At 36.7% G+C, this 24,261-nt stretch overlaps 1 protein-coding gene across 5 annotated transcripts in view; it reads right to left on the bottom strand.

The window, feature by feature from the left end:
- The window catches only part of jub (LIM domain-containing protein jub), a 119,095-nt gene that overhangs the window by 5,086 nt on the left and 89,748 nt on the right, over positions 1-24,261 (bottom strand). Inside the window, exons 5-7 of one of the 5 annotated variants that reach the window (XM_071684333.1) lie at positions 7,778-7,829; positions 3,273-3,341; positions 407-532 (exon numbers count right to left, since the gene is read on the bottom strand). In XM_071684333.1, coding sequence (XP_071540434.1) covers positions 407-532; positions 3,273-3,341; positions 7,778-7,829 — 247 coding nt within the window. Of the gene's footprint in view, positions 1-406; positions 533-3,272; positions 3,342-7,777; positions 7,830-18,806; positions 20,060-24,261 lie in introns of those variants that run through there. The other 4 variants (XM_071684334.1, XM_071684336.1, XM_071684337.1 and 1 more) reach the window with 4 other exon arrangements.

The raw sequence follows: 24,261 nt of genomic DNA, 5'->3' as shown, positions 1-24,261 counted from the left end.
GAAAGAATAAAGCAAGAGATTATGCATGTGTGATTAGAAGTAATATGAAGCGCATGCAGAGATATGTAGTAACCATTCTATTGGGAAGTTTTCCATACACCAGCCTGCTACATGACAAGACACATACAGTAGGATGCTACTAAACTGATACAGCTTAACTGAGAAACCATGATGTTTGTAAGTAAATAAGGGTTGCTTAATTAGCTATACCAACAACCCAAAATTAAAGGGAGAGACAGCATTAAGGTGAAATTTGTGTATCTGATCAGCTACATACCATATTCAAGACAAGGCAGTGCATGGAAAATATTCCTACAACACTTTTGTCACCATATATTCACAGGGATGTAGACTGATACTGCACACCTCACAGAAAGAAGCCATGAAAATTTGAGGAAGTATTGACCTGAATGTTGGAAGATGTACGACCCATTGCATGAAGACGATGTAGGTGACAGTTGCGGCATAAGAGACGGCCATCCAATGGATAGCAACGCTGATCAGGTTCATCTGTCAGTTGTAATCCACAGTTCTGCAAACAAATATATTCTCAAGTGGTTGTAATATTCTAATTTAGTATTTTCGTTAAGCTATTAAAGTAATAAAAGAAAAAGCATATCTCATGAATTAAAACAGGCAAGAGATGGGAATGAAGAATGAAAGCAAAGTTATGAAAAGGATAGCTCTAGCACTTTCTAATCCATCTACTATATGCAGCAGCAAAGGAATGAAGATGAAACTTGCCAATTTCCAAAATCTAATGGTGAAAGTCCATGGAGGAGGAAAATAGCATACAGTTCTCTTAGTGCCTGCACAAACAGGGACAATAAATCACTTTTAAAGCCAACACCTTTACACCATCTCCCACTTATATAAAATTGTAACTTTCTATGCATTAATCACTCATATTCTCCAACTGTGTATAGACTTTTATATAGGCTATCAACAGGGCATTACTGGACTGTACCTACTTAAGGTGATGCTGAGTGAAAATTCACCTTTGTTGAAGTTGCATCATTGGAGCACAAATCTCTTCAAAGAACTTCTCACGCAGATCTGAAGAAACCTATCTTTTCAGTGCTACTGATTATAGCAAAACCCTGAAGCTGCAAGAACCCCACATGAAAGGGCCATTATGGTCATAATAATGATAATAAGAATAATAACAATGATGATGGAAGTAGAAGTGTCATGGGGTGGGGGAGGGGACAAAGGTTCTGGAAGCACTTATTTATGTGTGAAAAGGGAGGGCAAAAGTGGTTGTGTTTGAGGGAATAGTAGTTCTAACACTATCATATGGTTGCGAGGCTTGGGTTATAGATAGGGATGTGCAGAGGAAGGTGGATGTGATGGAAATGAAATGTCTGATGACAATATGTAGTGTAAGGGGGTTTCATCAAGTAAGTAATGAAAGGGTAAGAGTGTGGTTGAAAATGCAGAAGAGGGTGTGTCGAAATCATCTGGGCATATGGAGAGAATGAGAGATGAAAGATTGACAAAGAGGATATATGAGTCTGAAGTGGAGGGAACAAGGAGAGTGGGAAGACCAAATTACAGATGGAAGAATGGAGCGAAAAAGATCTTGAATGATCGTGGCCTGAACATACAGGAGGGTGAAAGGCATGCATGGAACAGAGTGAATTGGAAGGATGTGGTGCACTGGGGTCAACATGCTGTTAATAGACTGTGGTTTTGGTGCATTACAAATGACAGCTTGTATATGGATGTATGGAAATGTGGCCTTTCTTTTTCAGTTTCCTAGTGCTACCTCACTGACAGAGGGGTTGGCAATTGTGTGTTGAGAAGATAATATATTTGTTAAAATTTTTTCTTTTCTGTCATGCATTTGTGCTATTTCCTGTGGGGTAGGGTGGCATCAACAACAGGTGACATACATACGTATACACATATACACGTATGTACGTATTCATACTTGTTCCCCATTATCCATTTCAACATCACCCTGGCCCACAGGAAACAGCACAAATGCATGAAAGGAGAAAAAAATGATAATGCACATTCTGCTCTTCCCTCCCACCCCTGATCGCCGCCTCCTGCTTCAGCAAAGTAGCACCAAGAAACAGATGAAGCAAGGTCACATCCGCTCACATCCATACACGAGCTGTCGTGTAATGCACCGAAACCAGAGCTCCCTATCCACATATATTGAAATTTCTCATCATAATTCTAAAGCAAAGTTCTGGTGTGTGTGTGTGTGTGTGTTTTGTCGATGGTGCTGAATACCTTCAGGGGGGCATATAATGTTCTATTATCCTTTGGGAATGAGAAAGGGAGGTATTACTAACTTACTGTTGGTGTTGCTGCCATCTTCAAAAAATTCTACTTCTATTGTTATATCAAAAAAATTTATATAAAATGTTACTCACAGAGTATTTGTACAAATTATATGGAGTATGATAGGATAAATGGAGAATGATCACCACTACCAACATGTACGGCAGAAAAAAGTACATGTTAAAACAAGCATCATCAAACGTTGTCCACTGTTGCCAATATCATGATAATGGTGGTGTAGAAGCTTGTCTGTCTGTCATACACGCATGGAGAATAAACTGCTGTAAGTTTGGAGGAAAGGGAAAGCCAGTCTTGTGATGTGATATCATGAATGAAAGGTGTCCCATGGACACCAAAGTAAATAACACCCCACCAATCCAGCCCGACACTATGTTCAAAACAGTTTTCTTGCACTATGCAAAATGAGAGCATCACTACCTCTTCTAACTCAACAAATTAAAAAACTTATAAGCTAAACCTGTGATTTTCAATGTCCAAGAGCTAAACATTTTCAAATAATTCCACTTCTCTGAGGTGAGAAGGGGTCAGCTGTGATGAGCAACATAAATACTCTTTACATCAATTATCTGTCATATTACGTCTTTACACCAAAATGAAGGATCTTAGTTATAACATAACAGTATTCTGAGCATTTTGCAAAATCATCCATTTTACAATGAGATATATATGGCACAGGCACATATGTGCTTGGATGACAACAGCAAAGCTATAGTAAAAAAAACAAAATACATCATACTTTTTCTCAGAAATGCAGAATACTAATGAGACTTCTCAGCTCAACTTGCCTACATAATATAAAAGTATCGTGATATTTTATCAACAAATCTAAATTCATCAAATTCCGTTTCTCAGCTTTAAAAGATGGTTATCCATGAGAAACCTCATTTGAGAAGAGTCAGGTCAATGTCATCTCTAACAGGAAAATTCCTGCACTGCAGTCAATACCTTTAACTTACCTCACATACATAACAATCCACATGGAAATCCTTATCCATGGAAACTACGCGTACAGTCTCCCCTGTGCCCTGAAAGTAAAAGATGTCATTATGAATAAAGTGAATCAGTTACTCCAAGAAGGATCAATTCTATAATACCTCTTTTTTAGTTTATTTACTCTATCACAAGACTAGTATCACACACTTTAGTGTGCTAATAAAGAGTAAATGACAGGCAGAACCAGTGTACATTGTTGGGAGAAAAAGATCCCCATGTGAATTGGAAGCCCCATTTTTTTTGTTTTGGTTAACATATTAACAAAATAGTGCACAAATAAAAAAGTGAAAATTAAGACTGAAAATGCTTGGGCACAATGAACAGTGAACATGTCAATCCAGAGGTATGTAATCAAACTAAACTGTTTGGTACTAATGTTTCACTTATATATCCACATATCTCCAAAATTCAATCAGTAATATACTTCACACTTTCAGTCCTAATTGTCTTAGATCTGAGGTAGAGTCTAAGTACACTAAGTTTTGAATTTTCCTAACCACAGTTGAAGAGCAAAAGGTTCCTTTATTCAATAGAGGCATACATGGATGTCATATGTTACTTGCAACTCTATCTTGTCCACAGAAATATGCACAAGGCTCAGTTAACCATAGAAAACCATGGCTGGAGAATAGTATGCACTCCCCATATGGGCTCACAGCCCTGCTCTGTAGTACAAATGAACGACATTTTGCGGGCTTCATGTGACAATAATAGCCAGCTATCATACAGTATTTGGACATACCAAGAGATCCTGAGGTGTGATTCTGAATACAATATTCAAGGAAGACTTGTGAAAAGCCTGTTTGCAAATGATACTTTGTTGTTTGCCGAGAGTGAAGAGCAGGTGCAGAAGGTTCTATATACCTTATATGATGCATGTAAGAGTAGTCAAATGAAGGTAAATGCAAGTACAAGCAAAGCAATGATATTTGGAAGGAAACAGTGAAAGTATAGATTTTGCAAAGCCTTCTAGAGTGAGAGAAGAGAGAAGAAATCATACTAAACTGTGTTACAAATATGAGGGGAGAAAGACTGGAAGAGGTGACAGAATTTAAGTATTTGAGACTTATCATGGGTAAGTATGGTCATATGGAAGGAGAGATATGGGTGCAAGCAGTATAGAGTAGAAGAGTCACTGGGTCCCCTGACAGAATAATGAAGGGTAGAGGTGTAAGTATGGAAGTGAATAAAGGAGTAAAGGACAGAATAGTCCTCCTGACCCTGACCTATGCAGCCAAAACATGGACACTGGATGAGTGACAGAAGTCAAGAATCCAGGCTGTGGAAATGAGTTACTAGAGAGAAGCATGTGGTATGACTAATGGAATGAAGAAAGTAATGACAGGGGTGTATGAGAGATATGGGATGGCTGGGAATGAATTGTGGAGTGGAAGAATGGGTAAATCATAATACTTTGAGGTGTTCTGGACATGTGGGAAGAATGTAGGATGTTTAGTTTACAAGGAGAGTGTATGGAAGTACAATAAAAGGAGTTGGTGTGAGAGACAGATCACCTGGAAAGCATGTGATAAGTGAAGACTCTTGCCATGGCCACCCCTTTGAAGATAGTTCTCAGAGGAAACAGGCATCAGAGATAAAGACAGACAGACAGAAAGATAGATAGATAGATAGATAGATAGATAGATAGATAAAGAGATAGAAAGACTCAAACTTCGAGTAGAACAGAGGAAAATGAAAGTGAACGATGATACAATGGGAAATTGACAAGTGGTGGCTTTCACAACAGTGACATGGAAAGATACAAATGTCTAATCATGGTGCCAAGGTTCAAATGTCTAATCATGGTTGTAAATGGCTCTGGTTACTTAAATAAACTTTTTTTCAGTATTTCTTCAAATTCAACTAAAATTGATCTGGCTGGGGAGACAACTTTTTCAACAAAGATAGGACTGAAAGGGTTAGAGCAATAACAAGCTTTCCATTTGGGAGCAACAATTTTTACATTTCAAAAATCATTTCTAGCAAAACTAGCTAATAAAAAAAAATAATTATCTATTCATCATACTTGATCACTACTTCCTATGACAGCAAGACAGAGTCAGGAAACAGATGAAGAATGGCCAATTCACTCATATACATATACATAAATATAATCATATCAAAAATAATTAAAGTACATATAACACAGTGAGTTTTAGATAGTCACAATAAAAAGTTATAAACTTTTTCTATGCCATTTCTGGTTATATACAGTATATTATTCTTACATCATATGCAACAAATGATATAAATATGGGATTTTTGTGAATTTTTAAGAGTGGAAGATACATTTAGCACCAATGGCAGACAAGCCTTTTTTTTTCAATACTGAGTTATTGGAATACAAGTGTAAGTATTTTAGATGGTGTATCCACTACAGTGCTACAAAAAACATGTTCTATGATCACTGAAAAGAGTGCAAAAGCTGCATTTTAATAAAATCTTCCCTATTCAATATATGTTCCAAGTTTAATGCCCATGCATCATATAAGTTGTAAATACGCATGCTCTACAAAGTTCAAAGTAAAAGCTTCATATTCATTACAAGTATGCATTATTCAGCTTGTGGGCAATGCAACTTTAGTTCTCTAAATTCACCTTATTTGCTTTACTTGAAGTATAAAATGCATCATCCTCACTATAATTACCCCATGCTTTCCACAAATTTACTCATGTTCCCTCATGTTCACTTTACTCGCATCACATTCATAATAAAACTGAATCATGCTCACTAAAGACCAATCATTTCACAGATGTACAACTATCCATGCAATATGCTCGCAACAACATACTGAATCATATTCACTAAAGAAACTATGCTTACTCGGTGAACTTGGATCCCTTGAGGAATAAGCTCTTACAGTTTACAATTTCTGAAATATCTTCAAATAACAAGCTATTTTCAGAGCCTAAGTCATAAGAAATATAATCATTTCCCCTAGTGACCTCAATTTATTCCCTCGTACTTATGTCCTAAAGGAGTACATCTTTACTTGTACGACTACCTCCCATTTATGTGTTGCACTAATGTATTCCTAGTAAATTTAAGTACAAAAAAAAAGTATGATTAACTAAACCTAACTGACCTGAAAGCTGCCAAACTATGACTATTTCTTTTGAGAAAATTTTAAATAAAACACTTGATCTTGTCTTGTTCTAGTGATGTGTATGTAAGCAAAATCTAAAATAAAAGCTCTGAAAATTAAAGGTACTACCAAATTAAGAACTACCAAAGATCCCACTTGATTTATTTAATAGCCCTGCAGTGACAATGAAGATGCAAACATGGTAACCAAAGCCATTCAATTTAAGACATCCTTGCTTACATTTGCAAATGAAAAGTACTTATTAAATATTAAAGGCACAAATTTTCTGGCAAATATTCTAAACTAACTTATAATCTCTTGACCAAAAATGAAGGATATGCAGATATGAAATCTAGGAGGATTCTTCTGAAAAGATCATGCAAATGTAACTCTAAATTGGCCAACTAATGGCTATAACCTGCCTTTTCTTTATGCACACATGATGAACATCTTATCAATTTTTCACTGAATCATAATACAAGAGTAAAAACATAGAGGCATGCATTGAAAACTGAAAATGAAAAGATAACAAATTAAAAGTATTCTGATAAAAAATAGTTGCACTGACCAAATTCTTCTAGAAACTAAGCAAAAAACTGAGTTTAAGATCTTTCAAATATATAAAGTCTAACAGAAATACTTTCAAATATATAAAGTCTAACAGAAATACTTAAGTAAAATAACACTGAACACAATCAAACACACACACACACACACAAACACACATAAAAACTCATTTGATTGCTAATACTGTAGAACCTGCAGATGGAGGTTTCTTTTACAATCTTGTCTGCAATGTCAGTAATCTTTTTCAAATGTTAATGCAACCAAGGTTTAACCTGGGAAATAGTAAAATCAATAAACCTTTGTAATATTCAAGATATTGATATAAAACCCAGATATGCATAAGGCATATTAAATACAACTGAAACAAATCAGAATAAGTTTGGAAAACAGCTGCACAGAACACAGAGTTGTTTTGTAAGGGTCTATAATTGCACTAGTCATAGAGGCTGAGATAATGAGTAAGCCTTTGTCACACAGAAGCAAGCAAGCTGGTCAAAGAGTAAACTTTGAAGAAAGGAACCCGAGGGAAAGGCAAATTCCTAAAATCCATTTTCAAGTTAAATACTGCATTCTAAACTACCAGTTGAGTAAATATGTCTGTAAGCTGAGAGACTATGAATTTAATCTGATCCATGTAAATGGGAATGGATAATAGATAACTCACAGAAGTGTGACTTCATAATAGGAACAAGGCAAATAACTGATGAATTTCTTAAGGACTTCTAATCAATGAATGCAAAAAGTATTCTTAAGAAAGTGGATATCAAGAATTTTGGCAACTGTACCCAAAGCCAGCCAAAGCTTCTCCCGCCTACCTCGACTGGGGTTATGCTCTTTCCGCAAGCTGCGCACTTTGGGGCAAACATTCTGAAATAGGAAGCAATATACATAAGTCAGCAATGCCATCACCTGCAATTAAACCCCTTTATATTAATACTCTGTCAGCAAATTTCACCTTGGAAAACTAATTTAAAATTTTCATTTTCACCTCATCTAAAGGTATAACTTTTGGCACAATAATTCTTTGGGACTATATCAATATAAAACAAAGCCTGAGAAAACAACATATGATTCAAACAGTATTTTTCAATTCTGATAATTTATCCTTATTTGAAATAGTTATTCCTGTTTGAATGAAGAATTTTCCCTATATACCTCAGTACTGTTTATCCCCACATTTTCTAATTACAGTGACCCAATGACAACACTGAAATACATAAGGAACTGTTTTCAATGGTTTTAGTCATCACGATGTAGGGATAGGAAGCACAATGGAAGAAGATAATATGAAAAATGAAATGGTATAACTTCTACATTTTTGTTTGTATTTCCCCACATCATGTAGAAGGAGGTCAGCTGTCACAGAGATACTAGACCACATACTCTACTCACTGAATAAGGTACCAGGAAGAAGAGCTGAAACATAATTCATGAGACAGCATATTGACATTTAGTAAAATCTTCCAAGTTTTACTTCATTAAACACTTCTCAAATATTTTATGTATGGTAGAGTCTAATACACAGTTACATATGTGTAACTATAAAAACTACTCAATTTGTATGTAATATGCACTCAATACATATAATCATATGCATGTAATTGTTCATATCATTTGTATGGGACACACAATTACATATGCATGTGTAATGGAATGATCATCTTTATACTGTTATAAACATAATCTGTTATCCATGGTGACCAAATCTCATGCTATCTCAAGTTTTACAGTCTGTTTACAGTTTTTTACCTTAAAGTTGTTCAACAGTTGTGACATACTATATACCTGTATTTGTAAGAGCTACACTTATGTCTTGACTTCCAACTGGGTTACTTCCTAAACAACCTGACAGAAGTTGAATCATCTTCAGTCAAACAAGTGAAATCCTGGCCAAAATACTTCTATATCTAACCCTTAAGTACGAAATACCAATGAAACAACTTAGGTTAAGAATATGCCACACATTCCCCTAAATAACTCTGAATGATAATTAATGCAAAATTACCAGAAAATGAGGTGATGGTGGAATGGGAAGGGGGGGAGTTACTAGGAGGGGGAGGGAGGGATACTACATTCGTTGACATTATCCCCTGAATCATCTGATTCAGCAAGTTGACAAATTACACGTAATAATTCATGGACTTGTAGAAAAACACAGTGATGAGAGCTTGAGGTCGTGGTGGAGGGAAATGGGGTGGAGTATGATTTACTGAGAGGGAAAGGGAGGAGTATGGCTTGTCTAAACCACAACATGAATACTTCAATTCGGCAGTTGTTTCATCTGTAGATGAAGAGGAGTCTTCCTAGGTCTTTTAAAAAAGTTAGCCAATGTTAGTTGTGTAGCACACCTTTCATTCTCTTTATAAACTGCTTTGTAGGTATGCGAGTATCCATATGCATTCCAGTGAACCAGAGAATGCTCATGATTGAGATCTATACCATTTGCAGAACAACCTCCTCCGTATAAACAATAATTTCTGAGAATCCCCTTTGTTGTAAGCTAGCATGTTATGGTAGAAGATGTTTTGTCTTCCCTTTCCTCTTTGAGTATTTCTTTCTCCAAATACATGAGTTTCTCACTAGCCAAGTCCTCAAAATGTGACTCCAGTAACTCAATCACGTGTTCTTCCTCAGTTTCTTCAAAACCAACACTGTTGGAAAGTTAAAACTACCAGCGAGATCTGGGGCACTGTTTCTTCGCGCTTAAAACCTAAGAAACCACACACACACTATGGCCAAAGCTTTCCCCAACACTATTCACTGATGTGATTTCCCTTCCTCCCATGACACAGCAATGTTGTTGACAGCATTCAAGCTGTTACACAAAATGCCACTCCTTGATCAAAGGTTTACCATCCTTATCTGTAATTCTCAGGATTTGGTGGAATATCCTCCTCAGGTAATGTGTCTTGAAGGTGGCAATAATGCCCTGATCCATGGGCTGAAGTAATGAAGTGGGTGTTATTAGGGAAGAACTCCACCCTAACATTTGAATCAACCTTCATCAAGTATTATTGATGGCCTAGAGCACTTTCAAAAATAAACAATGCTTAACTGGTTCCGTGGTGTAGAATTCAGTGTTCCTGACCATGGTGCATTCATGCACTGCCCAGGATCGAGTGCATAGATTTGAATCTTGGTTGTGGCAGTCGATCCACAGTCAACCCAGCTCTTCATCCATCCCTACAGACTGGTTGATAAAATGGGTACATATAAATTTTTTTTTAATACTATTCGCTACTTCCCGCATTAGCGAGGTAGCGTTAAGAACAGAGGACTGAGCCTTTGAGGGAATATCATCACTTTGTCTCCTTCTCTGTTCCTTCTTTTTGAAAATCAAAAAACGGGAGGGGAGGACTTCCAGCCCCCACGCTCCCTCCCCTTTTAGTTGCCTTTTACGACACAAAGGGAATACATGGGAAGTACTCTTTCTCTCCTATCCCCAGGGATAATGTATATTTTCTTTCTTTTTCATACTATTCACCATCTCCCATATTCATGAGATGGCCTTGATTAGGGCCTTAGTTGCCTGTGCCGTCTTAACTTAAAAAACTAAAAAACTTTCTGGTACTGCAGTGCTCTACAGCAGGGCAGAAAGAGCCAGTCAATCAATCTTTAAAAGTTTTTTGAGTGACTCAAGCCTTAAGATTACACTTCCTCAATAATTTTCTTTACATGGTCCGAATACCATTATGCTGTATAAGTATTAGCACTGGCAGCCTACCTATTCATGTGGATGTTGTGGAAACCATGAGTTTTTAAACCTCTCAAGCCAACCCCTACTTGCATCAAAAGTTCCTCCTGACTTGTATTGTTTGCTTCACTCTTCAAGTTATTATACAATGACTTTGCCTTATCTTGGTTAATCAGTGCAGTCATGGGCATTTTCCTCCAATTCTGGTCCTCAAGGCATTTACTTTGGAGATTTTCCATGCACTGTATCATGTTGCTCCTCTTTTTAGAGTGCCAAACAAAGGACAAGATCTTTTTTCTATCATTATGATTACTGGCCACTAATGAGTGATAAGAACTACGGGCTTTCTGATCATCATCATCAAACCTCCTTAATACCCCTATTCTGACTGAGTGAAAACCTTACGTCCTGTACTCCCCTAAATATCTTTTAACATTCTTTTCAGACATACTGAAATGTGTACACTTACTATGGATGCAGTAAATATTGAGGTTACCGAATACACAAACTGTGGTGTACCTCTAGCAATCTCTTGTTGTAAGTAGTCTGCTTGTGGGTGGGATATTCATGCATTTTGTTAGTTGGTGAAATATATTCAAATAGAGTTCAGCTGTACCATCATCAAAATATGCATGATTGGTAACAAAAAACATTAAAATATCCTAAAACGTTTTATTTTTTTATAGAAAACTGTATTTCATACATTAAAATATAAAGGTTTTTTCTTTTCTAAATCTGTCACCTGTCAATAGGTATGCTACTTCTTGAGTGTCACGTCAAAACACCACAAGCTGAGGTATAGTTGTATATTTATGAATACAGTGACCTTAAAACCCACCATAAAGTCCAAGGTTTTGCTGTGCAAGTGCATCCACTTAACCTTCCACCACTACATAGAACAAACCACATGGTAAATTGGTTTCATTTTCTTTTTCTTGTTTCATATTTGCTGAGATTTGTTTCATATTACTGGTGGTGTACAAGAGCTCCTGAATATAATGGTTTGTTATCAGTGAGCAGAATGTAGGTATATTTACCTCCATTACCTTAGGGTGAAGCTTGGTGCTTGCCTTTAAAGATACTGGCAATATCAAAGGTTGCCTTATTTCTATCTTTTTTCAGAGTTATTACATGCATTATGTATTTAAGGTTATTTACCAAAACTAAGACCTTGATTTCATGATGTTCTGTAGCAGCACTCAGAGAGTGAACAGTTGCCTCCATTTCTTATCTTCATTCATTTATAATCCATTAATCTATTACATTTATCTGTAATTGGCCAAGAACCCCTTTCTAACTATACATCAGAATCCCCTTACCAGGGGCTCCTGCAGCTAAGGCTGTGCTGCATTCAGTAACTGAGTCAGGGAAATCCTATAAAGCAAGAAGTTCTAGACACACCTATGTTCTGTTTCATCAATGGACATTATTACTTCAATAAAGGTGACTTTTCACGTGAGGAGTAGTTACACAAGTGGAAGTCCAGTTGCACTAGTCTCCATTTATATTACAATACGTCAACTGTGTAAGGTTTGACTTTTTCTCCCCAGGATATCAGAATAATAATACTGACTGTAAGAAGTAGAGTTGTTTTCTCTGTGAAGTGTGAATGCTTCCTTTTACACCTTCACAAACAAAGCAACTCTTCACCAAAATCATCTTCATTCTTCTGGCATCCTCATATGAGAAACCTTTAACCCTAAACAATTCAATCATTGCCTCTACTGATGAATTTTGTTGTCTACCTCTTCTCCTTTTACTTTCAAGTATACTTTTATGCATGTTTCCTAAACTTCACCCAAGCAATCTTTCTCTCATCTTCAATATTTCATGAGTTATCCTTCTTAACTGCTCCACCTGAGAAAACTAATTTTTCACATCCATATATCAGAGATGATCAAACATATCATAACACAAGCTTCTTCCATTCTCTACAGTTATATTCTCCCTATTCACTAAATCAAATACTGGTGAGAAGCAATACACATACACATACACATGTATATACATACATGTCCACACACGCAAATATACATACCTATACATCTCAATGTACACATATATATACACACACAGACACATACATATATACACATGTACAAAATTCATACTGTCTGCCTTTATCTATTCCCATCGCCACCCTGCCACACATGGAATAACAACCCCCTACCCCCTCATGTGTGCGAGGTAGCGCTAGGAAAAGACAACAAAGGCCCCATTCGTTCACACTCAGTATCTAGCTGTCATGTAATAATGCACCGAAACCACAGCTCCCTTTCCACATCCAGGCCCCACAGAACTTTCCATGGTTTACCCCAGACACTTCACATGCCCTGGTTCAATCCATTGACAGCACGTCGACCCCGGTATACCACATCGTTCCAATTCACTATATTCCTTGCACGCCTTTCACCCTCCTGCATGTTTAGGCCCCGATCACTCAAAATCTTTTTCACTCCATCTTTCCACCTCCAATTTGGTCTCCCACTTCTCCTCGTTCCCTCCACCTCTGACACATATATCCTCTTGGTCAATCTTTCCTCACTCATTCTCTCCATGTGACCAAACCATTTCAAAACACCCTCTTCTGCTTTCTCAACCACACTCTTTTTATTTCCACACATCTCTCTTACCCTTACATTACTTACTCGATCAAACCACCTTACACCACATATTGTCCTCAAACATCTCATTTCCAGCACATCCACCCTCCTGTGCACAACTCTATCCATAGCCCACACCTTGCAACCATACATCATTGTTGGAACCACTATTCCTTCAAACATACCCATTTTTGCTTTCTGAGATAATGTTCTCGACTTCCAAACATTCTTCAAGGCTCCCAGAATTTTCGCCCCCTCCCCCATCCTATGATCCACTTCCGCTTCCATGGTTCCATCCGCTGCCAGATCCACTCCCAGATATTTAACACACTTTACTTCCTCCAGTTTTTCTCCATTCAAGCTTACCTCCCAACTGACTTGACCTCAACCCTACTGTACCTAATAACCTTGCTCTTATTCACATTCACTCTTAACTTTCTTCTTTCACACACTTTACCAAACTCAGTCACCAGCTTCTGCAGTTTCTCACATGAATCAGCCACCAGCGCTGTATCATCAGCGAACAACAACTGACTCACTTCCCAAGCTCTCTCATCCACAACAGACTGCATACTTGCCCCTCTTTCCAAAACTCTTGCATTCACCTCCCTAACAACCCCATCCATACTCAAATTAAACAACCATGGAGACATCACACACCCCTCCCACAAACCTACATTCATATATATATATGTGTGCACATCCACACCTGCCCACCCTCATCCATTCCAGGCTCCATCCCGCCCGACAGGAAGCAGCACCGCCACCCCATGCGACCTGTCAATGTCATTTTTAAATTCTTTCACCAAGCTAATTGCACTTTATGATTTCAGTAATATCATTTTACAAATCTTTCTATGCCTGTCATGCAAAGCAAATTATGATACTGTATAACTCTCCTATCTAAACCTGGGAGAGTAAGGGCTCAAGTGTTTTCTGTCATTCCCAGTAACACAGATCCAGGCTGTAAAAGGCATTCATACACTTTCAAAATATGCAATTGTGCCTGACCTGAAAGGTGATATTAGCACATAACAGTATTCGATTCAACAGAGTATCTGGGCCATGAAGAACATCATCAATACTTTTGACTTTCGTGCTTGAAGGTCCATATAATCAAGCCAGCCATCTTTTTGGAAGCAATAACTGTTACTGTTGCATATATCCTGAGGGTTAGGCCATAAAAAATTTTTTTCTGAGGTCTCTTCATACCTCTTTCATAATATACGAAAGAATGCAAAGGAATTTAAACAGCAACAGACCACTAGGTCCTTTCAAGGCATTTGTGATAATGGAAGATATCAGAAACCTGTAAAGAAAAAAAATACTGTAAACTTCTCAATAAGATGAAAAAAAAAAGTCAGTCATGGGTTTGAAGTGAAATATTCATCATCTACTCAAGCATATCTATGGTACTGCTTTCAACCAATCTAATCACCAAATCAATCCATACATATCAACAATCCTGTGCAGTATTCTGTAAAGTTTTTGATCCTTCACTTCCCCTTAAAAGACTATTAAAAACTTTTTGCTATTAAAAAAAATTATATTTTCAATGGTCCATCACATGACTTGGTTTATGTCTGTCAGCACTTTAAGATCTTAGTGTCTTCTGATAAAATTTCTATATTCATTCTAGTATCACCTACAAATAATATTGAGAATGAACACAGTAAAGGTGAAAGAACAGCTCTTAAGAAACTAAGTTCTTTACCTTGGAGTGATTGGAAATAGCCTAATTTACAACAACACATCATGATTCGTTAGTTAGAAATGTGTACATCCATCTTTCCACATTTCCAGTTATTGTCATCTTATGCAATATCACTTCTGGGGCCCCATTTCTTAAACATTTTCTACAACCATACAACATCTTAAATCTAGGTATGCTGTTCATATTAACCATGTCCTCAGTCATCTCATCCCTTTGATCCATCACTCTTACACTAATAAGTATTTCATTTTAAAAGGGTTCTTTCAAAATTTCATCCTCTCATTCTTCCATGTTATCACATTTCATCTTTTGAACAGCTTTCACTGTCTGCTCTCTTTTCACTGTATCATTTGCCAAGACTCTCTCTCCACATCCTGTCCCAAACATATATCATCACCACATAATACTATTCTTCACCCTTGTTCACAGTTTCCGGCATCTGCAAGGTAGTGCCAGGAACAGATGAAGAACAGGCCTCATTTGCTCACATCCATTCTTTAGCTGCCATGTAATGCAGAAAAAAAAACAGCCTCAATCAACAAATGTGGGTATTAATATGAAGAACAATGGCGTAATTCTGATCACTGGCCTCCTATGTGGACCTCTGGTTTTCAACATGAATCACGTATATGTGGAAGTGCTCCAAATATCTAAATTACATACATATGCTTCAGGCAAAACATGATATATATGAATGGCAATCAGTCCCCCTATTATAATTTTTATGAAGAAAGTCCTGTAGAATATTGATACAAACAAAGCATCATGGTACTTCATATTACTCTAATCGAGTACATTTTCATTCCAGATCTATATATGACAAAATGTTTGTGAAACATCAAGAGAACAAGTAATATAATACTATGAATTAAACAGGTCATTTTGATGGCAGCAAGTACTGTGAAAGATAAGTATACAAGATTACGGTTACAGTGATGTAGTGGGATGCAAAAAATATACTTCTTAAAGCCATACTGGAAATTAAAAAGTCAGGTTTGTGTTTCAGAGATTACTTGGTATAATGTCCCTAAGCAAAGGAACCAATTATGAGATGGCTTACAGAGACTTAAGTTTTCATGCTTGCTACATCCACAGTTGCAGCAGTTCATTAAAATCTACTGATCCCATTATCAAATCTAAGTAATCTAGTCGTTTTTTCTCTATCTCTTTGAACACAAGAAAAGGAAAAAATTACATCATTTCCTTGTATGGAAAGCCCAGTGTCTACATGTGAGTGAGAAATGGGACACCTGTGATATGTTATAATTACTCAACTAAGGGCCATACAAACAATACAGATGCTCCAGGGATGGTAAAGAAACAGGGTGTGGATAGACATGAGAATAATATACAGAGCAACACGATGGTCCATCAAAATATAATTTGAAACATGGGTTTCCATAAACATAAACAGAGAATGAAATAAAACTTGGTGACAGCATAAACTTTTCAATAAGACCATTTACCTCCTCAAAATCTCAAGAGTACATAGTCAAAGTTTTATCTATAAGCTCATTCTTTAGAGAAGAGAGGCAAACATTTCCCACAAGGATTTTGTATTACCTTCATGGGTCTCCAGCTTTTCTAATAATAACAGTGGTTAGCACATCAAGGTATTTTCTGCAGCATATGCCATGCACCAGTGGCCAATTAGCAGTGAAGAACTGGTCAGCTTGTCTCCTGGATGTGCTTTTCTGTTTTGTGGTGTTGGGTAAATTCTATCAGTGTATTTTGGCTCTAACTGTTATGCAACTTCTGAGAAGCTTTTGTTATAATAATACCAGTAATAAACTGCAAAATCATCGTATAATTCACTGGTGGGTTGATCACAAGTAGACACCTGCCATTCATAGAAACTGAGGCTCTCAACTGATGACTGCTTTCCTGAAACTCCAGGGTTTAAGGCAGGACTACGGTCATCCAGATGAAATGCAGAAAAAAAACGGGAAATGATCTTAACCAACAGCTTGGGCCCAGCCTGGTAGAAGACCCCGAAGACTTCACCAGATAATTGTTAGTACATCTCCCTTGCAAAACACTTGTCGGTTTTTGTATGGCATATGTGCTTGAAGATGTTTGTAAAGCATATGTCCTTGAAGATGTCTTTAAACAAATGTGTTTGATGATGTTTGCACATCAAATGTGTTCTACTAGCAATAGCACTGGCACCTCTTCAGCAAAAAGCAAATATGAAGTTAAATCATGAGGAGAAGCAAACAATATCTCAATGTTTGCATTAAAAGAGGATAAATAGGCACTAGTACTAGCTGTGTATCTGCTGTAGGGAGCAGGAAGATTTACTGAAAGTTATAAAGCACTTCCACGTCTGGTTCTGGTGTACTATATATGACAGAAAGGGTGGATTTGAGCAAATGGGGACATTTCTTAATCTGTTCCTGGTGTTACCTTGCTAGTATAGGATATGACAAACAAGTATGAAAAAGAATTCTTTTTCAGGTTCCCTTATCATTTAAAAGTTGGACAATAAATTTGTTTATTCTCTCATTTTCAAAACAAATTAATGTGCCAGATGATTAGTCTGAGATGTAATTTCTTTGAAGCTCTAGACATGATTTATGAAGACAATATAGATATATAGGTATGTCTATCCTTCTCCTTACTGATCTATACATGTAGGTATGAGGACTTCTATCCTTGACTGATGTCTTAAAGAAAAAAAGCTTATCATCTAAAGTAGGTATGAGCTGAGTGTTTTAATCAGTTACAAATCAATCACAAAAATCACATTACATACTCCAATTCCTTAAGTATTCAGGCATCCAGGCATCTCATCATAACCAAAGGTTTCTAATTTCCTTTCCCATATTCCATCAAACTGAGTTCAGTTTGTGGATTCTTAATAAAGTTTTTTTGAAGAAGTACAGAAAATCAACTGTATGTCAATGTATGTACTAAAACAATTAAAGAGTGAGAGTGTTATGGAAGACAGCAGAGATCAATTCCATCCAGTGTAACTGGAAATGAATTAAAGAAAACAGATAGAATGCTTCAAGACATTATCATAAATGGTTCATATACAAACAAATGAACTGCTGTGAAAAAGAGAATGTAGTATAAATGTGCCAACTAATGCCTCTAAAAACAAAACAGCTGTGAGAACAATACAAGGTAACTGTGATGAATGATCTTTCCTTAGCCTGTAACTACATTCCTTCCATATCTAGTCATCAGTTAAGGATCATAAAACATTACAGTTCAGTTTACCACTTTTATGCACTGCTTCTCCTGTCTTCATGCATACATTCATAATCACCCCTACTTGGGTTCCCTAATAAAGAAGATGCCATTCTCTTTCCATTCTACTACCAATAATTTTGTCTCCAAGTCCATGAACAGGATCATGTGTAAACAGCCATCCCTCTTACATGCAAGTTGGCAAACAATTTTCACTAGATATAAATTTGTCAACTTGTATTTCATATATCTAAGTGCTAACAACGAGATGAGGTAGAAATAATCACTAACGAAGAACTGGCACTCACACAGGACAAACACTCACCAACTGTATGTATTATCAAAGTAAAGAGGCATGTCAAATGAATGAGAAATGCCTTAACAACTGACGTAACCTGTATACTTCTAGAGAAGTTTGTATGAAAAAATTGTATGAAATAAAAAACCACCATTTAGGTCCTAGGACAGTCTAGGGTTAGATGATGTTTATCAGGCTACTTAGTAAGACTGGAGTTAAAAGTTACCAAGTGAAAGGAAGAGAGCCCACATGAGTCAAGTATTTTCAATACACTTTTAGGTCTCTAATGGCAACAAAGGTAGCAAATACAACAATCCTCTTCCAAATGTAGAAAACAGCATCAGTGACGCACAGTTTATTTTCAGAATGAGCCAAACTTATCTAATATCAAAATTAGACTACATTTTAAAGCTGAAGGATAAATCATCTCATCTTTCTTTACTAATACCACTATTGCATGCGTGAATAAAAGTTGTACATCAAAAGCTGCCCTCACGATAAACATAATATCAGTTTAAATGCATACTACTCTCCTACTTGAAAAATGCAGTATGTGTGGATTCCATGGTGAATAATCACCTTTAATAAATAACTTAAAATACTAATAGAATACAAACTTAGGCAAAAAAAATGATGATAAATGAGTAAAATGATGTATATACACAATTTGTGTCATCTTTATTATACATCATAATGCATCATATCTTAATGCTTTCAGCTAAGAATGACCAGTAAACTACAGAAATATGCAATCATACACATCTTTCATTTCTGGTACAGGTAAACAACAATAAATATATCAGAAAATACTAAGTGTGAATTCCTTCAATATTCTTTAGTAAATGATGACATTCTTTTATTTCTGTTTCATTAAAGCACTAATACACATATGAAAGTGCACAGTTGAACTTAAAAATCTTTCTCTATTGAAAAAGAAATGAGACAAATGACTTCCATCTACTGAGTGTCACTATTACAGTAATTCTGTACATGGATCACCTGAAGAATGTTGGGGGCAAAGAGGAACATGAATTTATGTATTGAATCACCCACAAAGCCAGTGTATAGGCTTCTCAACAATTTTTGGTGCAAAGCGAATATAATCCCATTAATAGTATTTTCAATAAAATCAAACTACGACATTTCCAAAAAGTATCGCTTAAGAGATGTGAAGTGATAACACGATGACTGGAAGATCCGTATAACTATCCCCCTTCCTTTGAATAGCAGAGAATTGTCCTTATGCATCCTAATGTTTCATTTAATAATGTCTCTTCTGACACTCCTACAGTTTCAATATACAGTATAACACTGTGACAAGTAATTGCTGCTGTCAGATGAACTGTACAAGCAATCCTCATTTGCATGGTGACTTTCCTTTTTCACACATAGCTGAAAGCCCCAAGGTGCACTGTAGCTGTCTTATAATTATTCCATCGATGAGAAATCCCTCCTGATTCAGCAACATCTTCAATTAACTACCATGGCCCTGTGTATGGTCCATCATTCCCACCTCTAGATGTTGAAGCCTGAGGTCTTGAATGACACCTCTTGATAGCAGGATGTCTCTGGCCACTTTTCTTCCTGGCCTCCCTATTAAGAACAGCTGAATAACTCTGGCTTTACAAAAAGAACCTTCATTCTGTTCCATACTCCAACAGCACATATATAATCTTTCCTTCATTAAAAACATATGATACATACAACTTGAGAGATATATCAAGTGATCATACACCTAGTTATTTCATTCCTAACCTCTGTAACTAGTGATGATAAAAAACCCATCAAGTTCTAAGATTAGATACTTTAATTATTTCTACATCTCCATATTTCCATAACAATGGCCTGGGTTTAATGGAAGGACTTACTACTATGGTTTCTATTATGTACTTGTGCTGTTTTGTTTGTTTGTCATTGTGTAAAAACTCAGTAACACTTTTCTTCCTGCTTGCCTTTCCCGTTTAGCGAGGTAGTGTCAGGAACAGACAACTGAGAACTTATCAAAAAAAATCTTTCTTACCGCCTTCCTTTCTTCCTACTTTTAGAAAGTAATAATACAAGAGGGGAAGATTTCCAGCCCATCTCAGTAACTACATAAATAATTTTAGTAACCTTCTACATAAATACTACTAACATAGTTATGTAGGTATAAGCTGTAAATGAGCTAACTCCAACTGACGATGAAATAATGCCAAAGGAGACAGAAATCATCTTTTCTCTCAGTGATAGCTTATTCCTGGCCACATTCACACTACAATAAGCAATGGAAATTGACAATCCTCAAACTTTCCTGAATCCTTCAACAAGTCATTTTCAGCAAATGAATTCTTTTCACTAATTCTTAAGTACAAACACATGGTGCACTCTTCATTATAACATACTTAGCCCATTTTGCAGAATTCCATGACATATGCTTCCAGCATTGCTGTTGGGTTTTTAAAACTTATATGCACAGAGATTGCTGATAAGCATACTGTTTAAAGATGTATGTGAATCCACCAACAATTCTAAGAGGAGAGAGGTTTACGTCAAATCGACCAATCTGACTGATGCAGTTCACAGTAAATAAAATATCAAAGTAAACTCACAGGAAAAACTATGCGAATAAATAGACTGGGATTTCGTCACGTTCTTAAATTTCGGATTAATTATTTACCACGGTTCAAATGGTAAGGACACTGTTTAACTAAAGCAGCAAGTTAAAATTTCTTTGGCTAATGATCTGAATGCTGTCAAGGTACCAAAGGGCATTAAAAGAAGAGACTGCTGGTTACACTATAAAATTCCCCACACATGGAAACCTGACAACATAGTCTCAAGAAAAAATAAAGATCTTTCCACAATGGCTTTCATGCATCAGGTTTTACTTGAGGAACATATCTTATTCCTTGCTTATGGTAGGAATACTGCATGTCTGGCAGCATGGTACAGTCTCAGGAGTCACACGATATAATTTGCTGTCTCAGTCATCCAGCAGTGTTGAGAATGGAATGACGAAACTTTCGCTGGCTATGGGTGTGTTTAGAGACTTTTCACTACTTGTTCCATGTGACATTTTTCCTCTAACAGTAACTAACTATGAGAAATTGACCTAAGAGGATAAGACCCATATTCTTACTTGGTAGCATGATGTGTCTACAAGGAAGATTTCAAGACATAATGGCAGGGTGAAGTTCATCATCCATCCCAGAAAAGCTCGGCTGGTCACACTAGGAAGACCAGTGAGACGAACGATAACATAATGAAGCATGAGGTAATAAAAAAAAAAAGCTTATATGGATACCAGTCACATTACTGGTCTTACTATGTCAACCCAACTCAGCTGTTAACCTCAGAAAGAATGAGGTGTTGAAAACCCCATACCTATCATGTTATCAGTTGCCTTACTGGTCTGACTAGGTCAACCAGACACAGCTTTTTGGGGAGGGATGACATAATAAGGAGGTAAAAATGTGTCTGGATGGTACACTCAGCTCAGCCTATAAGATGTGATATCTCTCTTGTAAACATTTTCCTTGCTTGAAAGCAAGAAAATAGCCCTCTCTTTCCAGGGACAACCATGGTTAGTTCCTGGTAAGGAAAAATATCACTATATACAAGAACAGTGAGCCAAAGTTGCATCCCTCCACTCACAATACTATAAGGTAGCCAATGTGACAAATAAAGTCATCTGATTTCTAAGACTGTATCATGCAGTCAGCCATACAATATCCCCATCATAGGAAAGTAATAGGATTTGTTACTCAAATAAAACCTGATACATGAAAGCCTTATGTTAAGCAGTCATTTTTGGATTTTTTTCACAAAGTATCAATCCTAAAATCCTCCAAAGTACCAAACTCCCCTTCCTCATACTGGCCTCTATCACTTTTGTCTTCAATATCCAATCTCTGAAAAAATTATTCCCATGAGATTCAAGCAAAATTTCCCATTCTTACTTACGCATCACAGCTTTGTGCCTAATCAGTCCACCACCATTAGAGACAGAACTTCACACAACACATTCTAGTGAGCTTCAACCAACTAAACCCCCTTCCCCTCCCCTCACGCATTATTTGAGGCATGAGTCATCAACAAAGCTTTCGACAGTTCCCTGAAATATCCTCATATTGAAGACATTTGACACCACCCTTCAAAACAATGACAAAAAGTGATTGGTTCATTTTAATATCTAAATAAATGAATGAAATAAATTATAATATATAACAGCTGGCTGCTAAGCCAAATTCACACACCCTTAAGTTCTACAATGTTATTCCCTAAGGAACAGTCCTTTTCCAACTCTCTTAAAAGTCTTCCCACATGACCTTCCACCACCTCTTGTAGACCATGGTAACAAAGTCTTCTCATATGCAGATGACCTTAAAAATACATCCCATTACCCTGATACTATACCAGCAAAACATGCATCACTACATTTCATAAAGGGAACAAGAATACACCCTGACAGGAATGTCTCCATCTCCACAAAAGCTTTCTGTCACTCTTTTAAACCCCAGACAAACAGGAATTTAACATGCATTCTCTAGTCACCTTGAAATAACAATCACTCCCACTCAACAAACCAAGAAATATTCTAGGTATCACATATGACACAAACATGATATTCACTTCCCACACAACAAACATCAACAGAAAAGCAATACACACACTAAATGCCCTCAGAACTGGTACCAAGTTTGGACCAAGAAAAAGAATCCATTTATATCCTCAACAAACAATACATCCATTCCCCCCTAAGATATGCCTTACCTTTCTGTTGACCACCCTCTCAAAAGCAAAGCTAACAAAGTTGCAAACCATACAAAAGGGAGCCTTATAATAGTCACTGGCTGTCAAGCAACCCTAAGCATTCAACATCTACACACTGAAACAAAGATGCTCCCAATACAATCCCACTGCAACATGCTTGGTAAACAATTCTTTGCAAAAAGCAATAGACCCCAGAGATCCAAACCATACCATAACTAAACACTAACCATTAAATAGAAGTAAAAATGCTTACCCAAACATCACACTTCAGAAACCTTAATTCAAAAATCCCCAACCCCCAACAAACATAACACTGACAAAACATAAACATATCTGTACATTGAAATAACAAGTTAAACACTAAATAACCACCCTCCCAACTCAGTCTTAAATACATCCCACCAGATGTATATACCCATCAAACACACACATACATACATGAATTAATTTTTCCTGTCTATGATCTGGACATTACCTAACCTTACAACACTGGAAACACTAATTCAAAATATCTTTAGACCCTTCATGCCCACAATGCAACTACTAAAATGAGGACAATAAACACTTACGGCTCAGTTACCCCAAAGTCTACCCACATAAACATACACATAACACTTTATGACCTGTAGTCCTACTAAATGTAAACACACACATATATTACTTTATGACCTGTGGTCCTACTAAGTGGATGTGGATTGCTTCCTAAGCACTGTGGGAGTCACACAGAAGACAAAAGGGACTCCAGGAACAGGGAGTAAGTACATACGTTTACACTGTATACAATGATATATTCAATGAACACAAATGAACCATCTTACAAACCACCAAAAAGCTAATTAAAATTTGCAATAATTTATACCATATCATATTTCAATCTGTATTTGCTGATGAACTTCATAACCAAAATACCATTCAGCATTAACATTAAGCTTTAGCAGTAAGGTGATGAGCAGAAATACTAATTCAGAAAATAAAAAAGATACGAGAGTCCCAAGGTTAGTCACACACAAAAAGAAAATAATACACAAAGTCATAAGAAAATT

Source organism: Panulirus ornatus, chromosome 38 (assembly GCF_036320965.1).
Source record: "Panulirus ornatus isolate Po-2019 chromosome 38, ASM3632096v1, whole genome shotgun sequence".
Taxonomy (NCBI): Eukaryota; Metazoa; Arthropoda; class Malacostraca; order Decapoda; family Palinuridae; genus Panulirus; species Panulirus ornatus.
Note: the sequence above shows the minus strand (reverse complement) of the source record. Positions and strands in the feature narration are given on the sequence as shown.